Raw genomic sequence first — 13,378 nt, forward strand, 5'->3', positions numbered from 1 at the left:
CTGCTCCAATGTCTAAACAGGGGAATTTTTTAGCAACATATATGTTCTTATGTGACCGAATAAGTGTACATACATGTTTGAATGCCCTCCAAAATTTTACAAACAAAGTTGACTAAATAATGTTACAAGGCATTGACCCATTCTAGACAAAGCGTAAATGAAAGTATGCCACTAACTATGATGATATGGAAATTGACGGTAAAAAATCCATGAAGAAAATTGTTAAACAATAGCAGCTTCGGTCAGATATAATAATTGATTGGTTTGGAAAACAATCATCACGCTTATATCTAATTGGAACTCTATAAATATATGATCTTATTGAAGATAGATAATTATCTATATCAGATCATAATAAATCCAAGTATATTGTAGATCTACACTTGCAGATTCCACTACAGATTATTGTCACTTCGTGTTCCTCTTGCCCAAAAAAGAAGTTATGATCAAATGCATGAATAAATCAGATTGGAGTCTGATTATTCCTCATTGCAGATCAGCGACATGTCATTTATATTGGTTAAATGCTAACTATTGCTAATCCCGATTAGGATAGGGCTTTTCTTTGGAATCAAATAGTTGCATTTGAAGAGACGTGTCCATGAATGGAGTGGAGACATGTCCACCCATGGACATGCCTTCTCATCTCTTACATATACTCAAACTGAACGGCCAAGAAGAACATCGAAATTAATTAATGCTCTGCCCCTTGGAGTTCGGCGAATACACAAATCAGATTCAGAACTAATAATCAATATTCACTATTTATGAATATTGAATTACCACTTGCATCCACATTTGACAAAGACCCATTTCTGATTACATTCCGCAAAGTACTATTCTGAGATTAGTACTAATCAGAATCTGAGAAATAGACATTCATGTTTATAAATCTGAAATAAATTTAATCAACATTTACAAAAAAACACCGAAAAAAGATAAGGGCTAAAAAACAACTGTGCTCAAAATTACAAACAATTTTAGAGAAGCAAGCAACTGCATTAATGTAAGGAACTGCATCAATTTTAAAAAATCTAATGAAAAAGAATAGCTCACCTGCACCACGTTCCCAAACCCGCATTCGCAAATGCCTAGAGGAGAGAACTTGTACAAACTCTGTCATGGCCAAAAATCCAAAACTCACAACAGTAAATACTTAAACCTATATTTCAAGAAAGCCTAAAACAAAAGATCATCTACAACCCAGACCCATATACAAATTAAAAACTAATAAATTAGATGCTAGAATTCATAGGGTTGAAGAAAACTAAATAAAATTCTTTTCAAGTAACAGAGAGAAAAGCATGAATATCTTCTATATTTTAAGTTTAAAGTAAAAAATTAAATTGACTGACATATTTCTCATATCTAATCATTTAATGACCAAGATTGTTATACTTTTGAACTACGAGAAAGCCAAGAGAATGAAGAAATTATGACTAAATAAGCTTTGGATCTCATCACTCCATTTTTATGAGTATTTTAAAATAAAAACCCTATGATGCATCTACAGTTGGAGGACTGAGTTTAAATACAGTCACAGTGATAGTATTTTGCTACATAACTAAATTCACCCATTCATACCACAATACCTGGCTGAAATGGGTCAAGATTAGGGGATAAGTTCCTTGCTTATGTTTATGAAATATTCAAGATACATCTTAGTCATTTTAAGCATGCCCTATGTAACATTCCCATTTTTAGCAGGTTCCTACAATTGGCCAGGTCATTTCACCATCGCAACCCTCATGAGCTGACAATGGGATTTGAGGGTCTCAGTTGTGTGGTTATAGGCTTTCCAATAGCCTATGGTGTGTTTTGGCTCTGTTTGAGGGACTTATTATTTGTAGTAAGTCAATCTATTGGTTTCGATAAGCTCAGTTGAATTAGAGAAGTTGGGTGATGCTCTCAATTTTTATTTTAGGCTTCTTGTTTGGGCTCCAAGAATCTTGGAGGGAGCTTCTATTTGTAGTAAGTCACCCCATCAGGTTTATTCATCGTCTTTCATCATCAAGATCACTTTCGTGTTCTCAGATTTCGATTCTGATGCTTCTTCAGTTGTTTTCGCAAGACAGGTGAATTATTATTATTCATCTAAATACGCTAAAGTTGTTATTTTTGTTGGTGTTGTTGGTTGGTCACCTCAATATCATAGCTCGTAGGAATCGAGACGAAAAGTTTTAAATTGTGGGAATAAAAAGCAATGGCCTTGCGTGTCAAAATATTAAGTTATGGTGGAAAAGGTCTTTTTTGGAGCCAAAAGCAATTAATAACTTATATTAATGGTACTTTATTACATTTTAATGTTGTGTAGAGGAAGCGTCTTAAGTGGAGTTCTTTTGGAAAACTGGCGTCATTTGGAGATTATAGATGAGGACATTTGATGAAAAAAGCATCCAATTATTTGATTATCTTATCTTACTTTGTTGTCTTTGTGACACTTCTAAAGTTCTGAATTTTGTGCCCTTGCTGAAGTATAAGTGTTTGGGATCTATAGCTGAAGTATTGTAGATTCAATTCTGAGAATTATTTCGAGAATGGTTGGCAAGTTGTGTTGAGGTATACGATTTGTCATTCCTCCTGACTGTTGCTGTTGTTTTTGAGAGGGTTTTAGCTGGCTGAATTTGTGAAGGAAATTTGAGGTATTATTGATAATTGCATCTGCTATATAGAGGCACATTTTGGGCATTTCACATCTCTGTTTTCTACCGTCAATTTTTGCTGCATATTGGCATTGGGTTTTTTAATTGCTGGTGATATATATTGAGCAACGTTGGATAGCATTTGTGTTGTGTTTATTCCCACACGACTTTATCTTTCAGACATCATTATTGGCGCTTTCCAAAGCTGTTGCAATCACAAATCTGGGCATCTAGAAACAGATCGGAAGTCTGGTTTTAATGCCATTATCTGGGCATTTAAAGGGCTGCAGTATTGGAGCCATTGTTGGCATTGTTGGTGACTACTAAAGGATGTGGGCCTTTCCTATACAGGTTGTGATTGGTGTCATTTAAAGCTCAAGGTGGAATGTGTTCAGTCTACTGCAAATTGGAATTATATCAAACATTTTAGGTTCCTTTTATATTCAATTTGTGAAGCAATAAATTTGCAAGTCATTAATTGCAAGATTGTTTAGAATTTGATATTTCGCATTATTAGTTGTGAGTTATTTACTTGCATATTCTAGTATTTGATATATATGAAAACATTCATATATTCTATAGGAAAAAAAATACAAGATTGCAATGCATTTCAAAACAAAAAACAATCTTATCCAACATTACAGTAGTGTGAGTCAGTCAAGTTACTACAATGGTATCAAAGCTTGCTTGCAAAGTGTTTGAAGAAATGCCAAACAACTAAATTATAAAAGAATTCGGTGTTTGATGAAGTTATAACCGGTTGGGGTTATTACACCCTAGTTGAGCCCAAGCCAAAATATCTGCACTTATAAAAATGAATTAAATTTTCAGCACAAACTCTATAAATTTTCTTTATGTTTGATCAAAAGTTCACATTTGACCAAGAGGATATCATTCAAACCAATGTGGCATGGAAGATTTGCATTCACTTAAAAAAGTATTTAGAACAGTGTTACAACAGTCAGACTCCGCAAGCTATTTTTCTACTAGGACTTGCCCTTTGCACCCAAGCTTAGAAAATTGAAAAAATCATTAAAATACAAAGGTTTTTAAGGATTTAAAACTTGCATAGTGAGCCCTTTAATAAATAAACTTTAAAGACACAACAAACTAATCAAATAGAAGATATTTGACCATGTACAGAAGTATACATCTGATTTAGAGGTACAAAATTGAATTTTAAATTTTAGCTAGGGGAAGAACATTGTAAGATACATAAAATTATAAATATTGTCAAATGTGTACAAATCTCATGGATTATGAAATTGACGGCATCAAAGGAAATATCAAAAGTGAAAATGTAAGTCTGCATTGCTCGTTCAAGCATCACATGAAGTCATGGGTTAGCATCTAAGATGGGTCCTAAACTAGGATGCCGGTTTGAGTTCGGTTCCAAGTTTGGGTACTAAAGACTGGTTCGCCGGTACAACAAAATTTTAAAGGGTTTGGGTTCATTTAGTTTCAGTAGTACAAATACATGTAAAATACACACACACACATACATTATGCAGCCTAGAAGCACGAGTTAAGATTAGAATGTCACATAGGATCATAAAAACATTTGAGAGTTTGGGTTCATTTAGGTTCAATAGTACACACACACATACACACATATTTATGCACCCTAGAAGCAGGAGTTAAGACTAGAATGTCACATAGTATCATGAAAACATTTGAGCACCACAAACTTGTAATCATAGCATCATATTCACATATGGTCAAGTCCAACATCAAAGATTCAAAACATTAAAATTCCAAGTGATAAATCATAACATCAAGTTCAATGAAAGCATTACAAATTTATTTATATTCTTCATCATTATCATCATCATCATCATCGTCTTCTTCTTCTACATTGGCATCAGTTGACTAACAAACAAAGCTAAGGCCAATGGGATCAGCTACACCAATAACATTATTGGTCTCAAAATCTTCAAATTCATGAAGTTCAACCTAAGAAGTAGAAGCCAACATAAGCCATTGGAATCCACTCTTTAGGATTGTGGATGTTATTATATGAAGCCTAATCACACTCGAAGGTTAATTTTTCCTTGCTTTCATTGGCACAATTTCCCCCCAAATCTTTTAATGGGGGTTTGGGGGCAACGCCCCCAAGATGGGATCAAGGGGCACCAAGAGTTATTTTTCTATTTACCAACATATTCTAACCCTAATAGTGGATGTCAAAAAATAATTTAATTTGCAAAAAAACCAATTCGACCACCCACTTTAATCATCTGCGAGACCAAGTCTATTGGCGGTTCTATGTTTTTCACCCTAGTCCGCCTAGGTCCGAAGTAGGTGTGGTTTGGTTTGAACCACCCCCCACGGGTAGGACCCTATTTGGACCCACAAGTAGACTAGACCAAAACCACAGGACCAGTTTGTACCTGTGGCTGCTCTTACTGGACATCCTATGTCCTAGATGATGATGCAGCCATGATATAACCTTGAGTCTTAGTAACACCAACAGTCAAGGGGTCTCCTCATACTCTAACTACTCTTTCTCTATCCTCCCCTATCATGGCTATTGCCTCTACCTCTCAATCCACCTCATTAACCCATGCAAGGTCCTCATTGCTAAAGACGAGATTATTGACCTCAGTGATCCATTCTTAACTATGGGACCGACCTCCATACAAGATGAGTCAAACCCAATATATGTTTGTAATAGAGACAAAAGTTGTAACGAGCATGCATAACATCATTCAAAATTTGCATTAACAACCTATCGTGCTTCTTGAAGTTTATGTGCTCCAACATACTCCAATTGCAATCATGTCCTAGAGAACTACATGGTTGATTCAAGACACAAACTGCTTCCTATAAAGATTTGACACCTTATCACCAAACCTTTATCAACACGCATCTAAAATGGAAAAAAAATCGATCCTATAGTTTCACTTCGAAAATTATGTTATTTATGTGAAAGAGTGAAATGTGTTAACTTTTAAGTTTAAAATTATGCGTTTAATAGACTTACACTTGGCTGCAATGTCCTCTGAGTTGCCTTGAATATGTTTATTGCAAAGAGGTCTCCTTGTGCAAGCTTGAAGATCTATATCTTAGTGATTATATTCACACCAACAATACAATCAAGTGCTATTTTCTCTACACCTATCTCAATGATCAAAGTCGAGGATTTTGTGGTATTGCCTTCTTGAATTGAAGTCGATCATTTGCTAATTTTTGCACCATAGGATCCATGGCACTAAGTTTTTCTATTATCCCTTGCCATTTTCTAATTCTTTATTCCATTTCCCGAGATTTTGCAATATCCAGCGAGGATATTGGTTTCGGGGTTTTCAAAAGGTACCACAAAAATTAAACATACACTTTGCATGCAACTATTTTCTATTAAACTAATAGATTACACTAAAGAACCATGTAATATCTGACTGAAAAATAGAGATCTGAACTAAATATGAGGATAGATCATTAAAATCTTAGTTTCCATATAGAAATGAAGTACCTTTGTCACAAATCTACCCAGCTGTGAAATCCTTCACTAATCCACCAAGGTGTGACTTGGGTTTTCGTCCAATTCACCATGAAATCCTAAATGTTTCAGACTGAAAGTCAAAGCTTCCCAGAATTCTCCAAGAGAAACCAATAATCAAGCATCAACCAAGCATATCAAGAATGAGCCTCCCCTTCTTTCAAAGCCCAATGGAGTGATTCTTCATTTTCCCTATGTCTATCTCTTCAATTCTCTTTTTTATTAATTTCCCCTTTTTAATTTGATTTCAGCTGTGGGAAATAATATTAAAATGACTTCATCATTTTTTAAATTTCACCATTAAACTCATTTTAAAACTTTTTTAGGAAATTAAGTTAAGTAGTCATCAAATTTATTATACTTCAACAACTTTAATTTAATTATTCAATTAATTTCTGATATCCAAATAAAGGGACATTGCAGTCTTCCCTTCCCAGAGATTGACTGTCCTCAAGCAATTGGAGTTTGTGTGTCAATATCAAGATCCCCTGTCAATCAAAAACATTGCTTAACCAATCTATTGCACCGGACTAAAACCTTAACCAATCTATTGCACCGCACTAAAACTAACACAAAGCCTTGAGTTGTGAAACATTTCATCACGATCCATAAAAACCGAAGCATTGATCATGTCAACACCCTAATCCCAAACCAATCTATCCATTTGGCCATGGGAGCAGAAATAGATGCCTATCATTATAGAATCTTCATGTATCATCCATTGAATAAGTAGCTCACTCTAAAGATGTCAAAAGCAAGTGCATTTTGCTCATAGATCAACTAAATAAGCTACCAAATGTTCTTGCTAAGACTTAAGCTAGCAATAAGAATGATGTCAAAGGTGTCACCATTACCATGTATAGGGAAGAATTCCATCTCATGTGCAATATCTAACACATAGTCATGTCTCTTCAAATTCTCATGCAACTTACTAGCTATTGTAGAACATGCCAAATCTATAGTGCAATGGAAACCCAAGTAGGACAGCCACTACCAATTGAAGACTCTATGAAGAAAAAATTGCCAACCAATAAATTAATGACTGCCATCTCACATGAAATTGAGGACAACCCTAAAAATGAATAGGAGATGCTTTCATCACCCGTGGAAAACAACTCTCTAGTGTCTAGTTCAATACAAGTGTCATCAACAAAATCCACTTCTCCAATGAATTTGATCAACATCAAGCAAAATTTCAGAACTAGTAAAATCCCATTAATCATCATTCTAATGCATAGTAACGTGAATCGGAATCGTATCGAAATCGGCACGGCCGAATCGAATCGTGAATCGGGGGTGAATCGCCGGTGAATCGGCGATGAATCGGCAAATTTGAAAAAACCCTTTAAATGTAAAGATTTTAACAATTTAAGACTTATTTCATGCACCCTTTATTGAATATAACTTAAAAACACTATAACATCATCAAATAGAATCTAACATACATAAACATGAAACATAAAATCCATCACATACGTAACTATGTTATCATTATATACTAAAATGTAAATTGTATGCTAGCTGAAGTAAATAAAAATCAAATGATCATAATGATTCAAATCATAGAATCAGTAAGATGAAATCATGAAGATTTATAAGACATCAAATCATAAATGTATGTATAAATCTAAGATGAAGATCCATGAAAGTTTGAAACATATGTCTATCAGTGATTCAGTATCACTATCAATATCTATACAGTGTAAACAAAATATAAAAACAAGGCTCCAGCTCAAGCCTCATCATCCTCTAGCTCTGTTGCAGCCTCAACCTCAGCCTCTGAGTATCCAGTTTGTCTATGAGAAAGGCGTGTAAGGTAGGTCCTAGAGGACCGTCGAGCCATGTCCCCTGCATGGGCAATGGGCTCATGAATAACGTAGCTAGGGCCTGCGTCTGTACGTGCGCGTGTGCGTCTACCAATGCTTGAACGTGCTCTAGCTGCCTCCTCTGCCCTAGCCACAGCCTCAGCCTCTACATCCACCTGGTCAACCCACGCGCGGTCTTCCTCAGTGAAGACTGGGTCCACGGTCTCTGTGATCCACTCTGATTCTGGATCAATCTCCTCTAGAATGATCGGAGAGGAGTCAGCGCCCAAAATCTGTCTAATCCTAAGACGAAGGTTGTAATGAACAAAGACAAGATCATTCAACCTCTGCACTGTCAACCTGTTTCTCCTCTTTGAGTGGATGTGCTCGAACATGGACCAACTGCACTCACATCCAAAAGCGCTGCTCGGCTGACTCAGAATGCGGATGGCAATTTTTTAAAGGTTTGGGGTTGTGGCCCCAAACATTTGCCACCATCTATCTGAAATAAGGAAAAAACAAAAACAATTAGTCTCATTTACAAATTACAACTCTAAAATTAATGCATTATATAATCAACTTTAAGTTTAGAATCTGGATTCATGAACATTGAATATATTATTTAATTTTTACCTGGCTGTAGTGTTGTCTGAGCATTTATGGCCATCTTGCCAGAGAAAAGTGGCCCCTCCTTATTGTTGAACTGGTCTAGCTCAACAATCGCAGCAGCGCTATTTTCATCGTTACTCAATCTCTGAATCACTGTGTATAAGCCAGTGAGAACCTCTGCATCCGCCTTAAACTCAGGACGGAAACGAAATGCCGGATTCAGATAGTAAGCTGCTGTGTGGATGGGTCGATGGAGCTGATTCTGCCATCTCCTATCGATGATGTCCCAAATAGGGCCATACCTCTCCTGCACTCCTGCATATTGGGCTCTGATGGCCTCCTTGGCCCTATCCATGCCCTCATAAATGTAGCCCATAGAGGGCTTCTCCCCATCAGCAGTTCGTAGCAAAGCTACAAGGGGCTCAATGACCTACATATAAAGTAAAACAAAAAATTTGAGTCAAAACTTAAATATAAAATAATATAACTTAAAGTAAAAGCAAAATACTAAATGTTAAATTGCAATAAATTTACCTTAAGGATTTCTCTAGTGGGTTTCCAAAAACCATCCTCATCAAATATGCAATCCGCCACATCTACCCCTACAGTGGTCGTAGCATAGGAAGAGCAAATCCACTCCTGCCCAACAAACATGCTCCTCAATCCATCCCTTGATGTCAACAAGGACTGCAAGGTGATAAAATTCGAGGCAAACCTCGTGATACCTGGGCGAGCTAACTCCTTGCCTTTTGTGTACTTCCTCATTGTGCTAAGGACAAATGCATGATTATAAATGAATTTGCATATATTTTTTGCCCTTTCCACACATGACTTGACAAACTCAAGTTTGCCAATTTCCTCCAACATGAGGTCAATGCAGTGTGCCGCACAAGGGGACCAAAATATGGTAGGGTGCCTCTCCATCAAAAGTTTACCTACAACAATTTTAAGTCAATTAGAAACTCAAATTTCAAAATTCAAATAAATTTATTTTCAAAACTTGCAAAGTTAAAAGTTTACCTGCTGCAACATAATTTGCTGCATTATCCGTCACCACCTAGATCACATTTTGTTCTCCCACCTCTGCTATAACTTCCTCAATAGCCTCACATAAATATGTGGCATTTTTCACATGTGCGGAAGCATCAATGGATTTTATGAACATGGTATATCCTACAAGTAACAAAACAATGAATTATAATATTAAATGGATCATTAACGAATTAGCATTCAACAAATCAAAATTTACAATGTATGTAGGAAAGTAGAATGATCAATCACCTCCACAGGATACAAGAAAATTGAGGAGTGTTCTATTCCTCCTATCGGTCCAACCATCAGTCATGATGGTGCAACCCTTTGCAATCGATTCCTTTCGGTTCTCCTCGAGGTCAACCCTCATGTCCTCTACCATCTCATCCAGGAGGTATCCACTCAACTCGGCCTCAGTTGGGGCTTTAAACCCCGGACCACAAATAGCAACCGCATCTATCATATTCTGCCAATAAGGAGCCCTATCACAAATAAAAGTTTAGATGTCAAAGACTCAAATTATAAAACAAGTAGATATAATTGAAGTTTTACTTTTACTTTTAATTTTAGCTTTAAAGAAAACAAAGAAAAAAGAATCAATTACCTGGCTGCAATAAATGGAATGTTGCAAAAGTACCAAAATTTGCATATCTCCTTTCTGGCAGCATCGTGAATCTCTTTGTTCAAACCCATTCCCTCAAGCGTGGGTTGGGAACCAGGAGTAGTGCGGGGCACAAAGTAACTATCCATTCTGTTTTTCTGCACTCTAGGCTGCAATAGGTTGGTGTGGGACTTCGTCTCAGTATGTGACCGACTAGCATTAGCACTAGCACGAGCAGAAGAACTAGGATAAAAAGGAGGCCTAGAAAAACCCTCTCCAACACAACCTACGGATGCGGAAACTGATGCAGATGCAGATGTGGATGCGACTGCGGATGCGGGAACATGGGAGCCAATACCCCTTAACCCTTCAACTTGCATTTTCCTATTTGCTTTGTCTTTTTCAATTTTTTCTAATGCCATTAAGCAAGTGCGTTTTGCCTCAAGAGTTTGGTGAGTGCAAACTGTAACATCATGTCCAGGTATAGCAGCAATGTGGAATTTCAATCTATAAATACCCCGGAAGTTATTTTTTCTTTACAAAACATGCATTTTGTTTGATATTTGGTTCTTCCAGGAAACTCTTCATTATATTTCCAACATTCATCTTTTTTACCCATTGGAATTGCGAAAAATGAGAGCAAAGGCTGCTGCAATAAAAAATTTTATGTAAAATATCAAAGTTTGAAGCTAATAAAAATTAGAAAACAACAAACCCTAGCTTGCAACTTAGTAAAAATAAAGAGCATTCAAGATTTACACTAAAAGTCTTGAAAACTATAGAAATTTAACAAAAAAGGCATAATACACTAAAAATTTAACAAAAAATGCATAATACACTAACATGCAAGAAAAAAAATAAGCACTTACCTCTTGCAAATGAGTTGAGGAGTGTTGATATTGGCTCCTTAATGCTCCCAAAGCAATTGATGGGCTCCCCAAATGGCCTGCTGATCTCTTTGGTGCTCCTCCTCCTTGCTGGTTGAAAACCTATGGCTTTTCTTTTCTCTTCTTCTCTCTCACTTTTCCTCTCTTCTACTCATGCTTCACAAATAGAAGGCTCTTTAGGGTTATAACAAAGAGAATAAGTCAAAAACAAAGTGAAAAAAACAAGTGATTTTTTTTAAAATTTCAACTTCCCTTTTTACATGCCGCGGGCAATTCATAGCCGATTTTTTAAGGCGATTTTGGCGATTTTTACATGAATCGCCTGAATCGGCGATTCAGGCGATTCATGGCCCAGAAATCGGCGATACCGATTCACGATTCAAAAAAAATCGCGCAGGATGAATCAGGTCGCGGAATCGCCGATTCAGGCGATTCTCGTTACTATGTTCTAATGTGAAAAAATTGTTACTTCGTGATAATGAAGAGAAATATGATTGCTGTTACAAAAATCATAATTGCTACCATGCTTTTGTCTCATGTCTTCAACCCTTTCAAGCACCTCTTCCCTGGAAATTTTATGGCCCATACTTGCACTTCAGGGACTAACACTTGTAGACACCTCTTCATTAGATTTCCCGCGTGTAAAGGCTGCGAGCTCATATGAATGAGAAAGTGAACTTTTGCTGCCCCAAATTAGAATTTTGGGCACCTCATCTATCACCAAATCTTGGCTTCTTGCATGTCCTTTTCAAGTGGTCAAAGGTGGTGGTGTCTCAAATGATTCTTCAACAAACAATGTGACAAGGCTGAAAAGTACTTTGTGAAATTCTTCAACATATTGGATGTCCCTAGTATGTAAATTGATAAAATGTCTCATATTTCTTCCTTTAAGATTCCATCAATCCTCTCTACTATTTGTTTAATCTTCATCTCTATTGTACCAATTTCTTGATGCTTCGTTGTAAATAAAATGGACATCTGATTTTCTGATTTGAATGGAGAGAAATGAGCCATGCTAAGCTGATTACAAAGATCAAAACCTCATTTTCCTTGTCTTCCCCAAATTTCATAACAAGATCCCTATCTATTAACAGCTGCAATGTAATAACACCAACTGGTTATAACTTCGTGAAACACCAAATCCTTCTCAAAAGCAAGCTCTGATACCACTGCAATATCCCTTGCAATTCTAATTTTAATTTCCTAATTTCTAACCTAAGAATTTCATCAAACACTTTGCACACAAGGGATATATTGCAGATCTAAACTCTGATTTCTTTCCAAAATGCCAAACTAAAAGAGATATGCTTGCAAACTCCAAATGACTAACAATGGCGATGCAATTTTTTTTTTTTTTTTTCATTTGAACATATAAACACTAGTTACAAATGAGAAAATATGCATCTACAGCAATAAGAAATTAGGGCAACAAATTCTGATATAAAACTCTGATATAAATCAGAGTACAACATATCGCACAAACCCTACCAATGCCCTAAATATCTACTATCAAACAATGCAAAATGTAGTAGATAAAAAACTTGGAATTGCTCCAAAATATGAATTTTCCTGTAGCAAGTTACTATAGCAAATCACTGTAGCTACAACACTGTAGCAGCATCACTGTAGCTACAACACTGTAGCAGTATCACTATAGCAGCAGTACTGTAGCAAATCTGTACTGTAGCAATATCTGGCTGATTCCTTCAATCTTACTCCACAAATCTGGCCCTAGGCCATAAATTTGGCACAACAAAAAGACTGATTTGTCTTCTCCAACACCCGCAACCCTTCGCAAGATATTTCACCACCTCAGTTATGCAAATCAATGGGAGTGTTTGTTCCCAACCATCTATGTAACTACTGCAGAAACCCTTGGCTCCACAAATTATCCGGAAGAGTAGAAAGCAACACATTCGATGATCAACAATGAGGCTGCGCTCCCTATTTATTCTTTTCCTCCAATATATGGACCTCCTTCTAGAAGAAATAAAATAATATTTAATTCCCCCTTCTAGAAGATTCTTTTAATTTATTTAATTAACTTTAATCACTTTTAATTAAATTAATTAAATATAAAGTCAGCTTTTAATTTTAATTTATTTACTGACTTTATAAGAAATTAATTTAATCAATTTCTCCTTATTTCTCCACTTAGTCTTCGGAGAATTAAAAAGCTAAGAACTCCATTAAGAGGCTAAAAGATGGGGACATTACATGCAAGTAGTTTGATCTCATTCTTTCACATGCTTCTTTGACAATGTGCAACTGAGAACTAGTAACACCACATGCAATTCTTTTTT

General features: G+C 36.2%; 3 protein-coding genes across 6 annotated transcripts in view; all 3 read right to left on the reverse strand.

Moving 5' to 3' along the window:
• LOC149572932 (diaminopimelate epimerase family protein) overlaps positions 1-13,378 on the reverse strand; it is a 128,931-nt gene that overhangs the window by 7,737 nt on the left and 107,816 nt on the right. For all 4 annotated transcript variants that reach the window (XM_089814050.1, XM_089814048.1, XM_089814047.1 and 1 more), the window contains one exon: positions 1,057-1,116. In XM_089814050.1, coding sequence (XP_089670176.1) covers positions 1,057-1,116 — 60 coding nt within the window. The remainder of the gene's footprint in view (positions 1-1,056; positions 1,117-13,378) is intronic.
• Positions 7,733-9,485, reverse strand: LOC149572933 (uncharacterized). The gene is made up of 3 exons (XM_089812035.1): positions 9,090-9,485; positions 8,580-8,985; positions 7,733-8,448 (listed from the first exon to the last, which is right to left on the reverse strand). The coding sequence occupies exons 1-3, from the start codon at positions 9,477-9,479 to the stop codon at positions 8,405-8,407; spliced, it is 840 nt and encodes a 279-aa protein (XP_089668161.1). The 5' UTR covers positions 9,480-9,485; the 3' UTR covers positions 7,733-8,404.
• On the reverse strand, positions 9,357-10,861 carry LOC149572934 (uncharacterized). The gene is made up of 4 exons (XM_089812041.1): positions 10,192-10,861; positions 9,837-10,069; positions 9,576-9,728; positions 9,357-9,490 (listed from the first exon to the last, which is right to left on the reverse strand). The coding sequence occupies exons 1-3, from the start codon at positions 10,608-10,610 to the stop codon at positions 9,613-9,615; spliced, it is 768 nt and encodes a 255-aa protein (XP_089668167.1). The 5' UTR covers positions 10,611-10,861; the 3' UTR covers positions 9,357-9,490; positions 9,576-9,612.

The sequence above is a fragment of the Cupressus sempervirens genome, chromosome 2, assembly GCF_028749045.1.
Source record: "Cupressus sempervirens isolate cs-2001-9-10 chromosome 2, ASM2874904v1, whole genome shotgun sequence".
Lineage (NCBI taxonomy): Eukaryota > Viridiplantae > Streptophyta > Pinopsida > Cupressales > Cupressaceae > Cupressus > Cupressus sempervirens.

Bases quoted from the DNA above. Each gene is read 5' to 3' on its own strand.
- LOC149572933 (XM_089812035.1), bottom strand. From the start codon at position 9,479: ATGGAGAGGCACCCTACCATATTTTGGTCCCCTTGTGCGGCACACTGC. The intron at 8,986-9,089 runs GTAAATTTATTG...CTTTATATGTAG, and splicing joins CCACTAGAGAAATCCTTAAG to GTCATTGAGCCCCTTGTAGC. The intron at 8,449-8,579 runs GTAAAAATTAAA...TCCTTATTTCAG, and splicing joins TCAGACAACACTACAGCCAG to ATAGATGGTGGCAAATGTTT.
- LOC149572934 (XM_089812041.1), bottom strand. From the start codon at position 10,610: ATGGCATTAGAAAAAATTGAAAAAGACAAAGCAAATAGGAAAATGCAA. The intron at 10,070-10,191 runs GTAATTGATTCT...TATTTGTGATAG, and splicing joins ATTCCATTTATTGCAGCCAG to GGCTCCTTATTGGCAGAATA. The intron at 9,729-9,836 runs GTGATTGATCAT...TGTTACTTGTAG, and splicing joins TTTTCTTGTATCCTGTGGAG to GATATACCATGTTCATAAAA.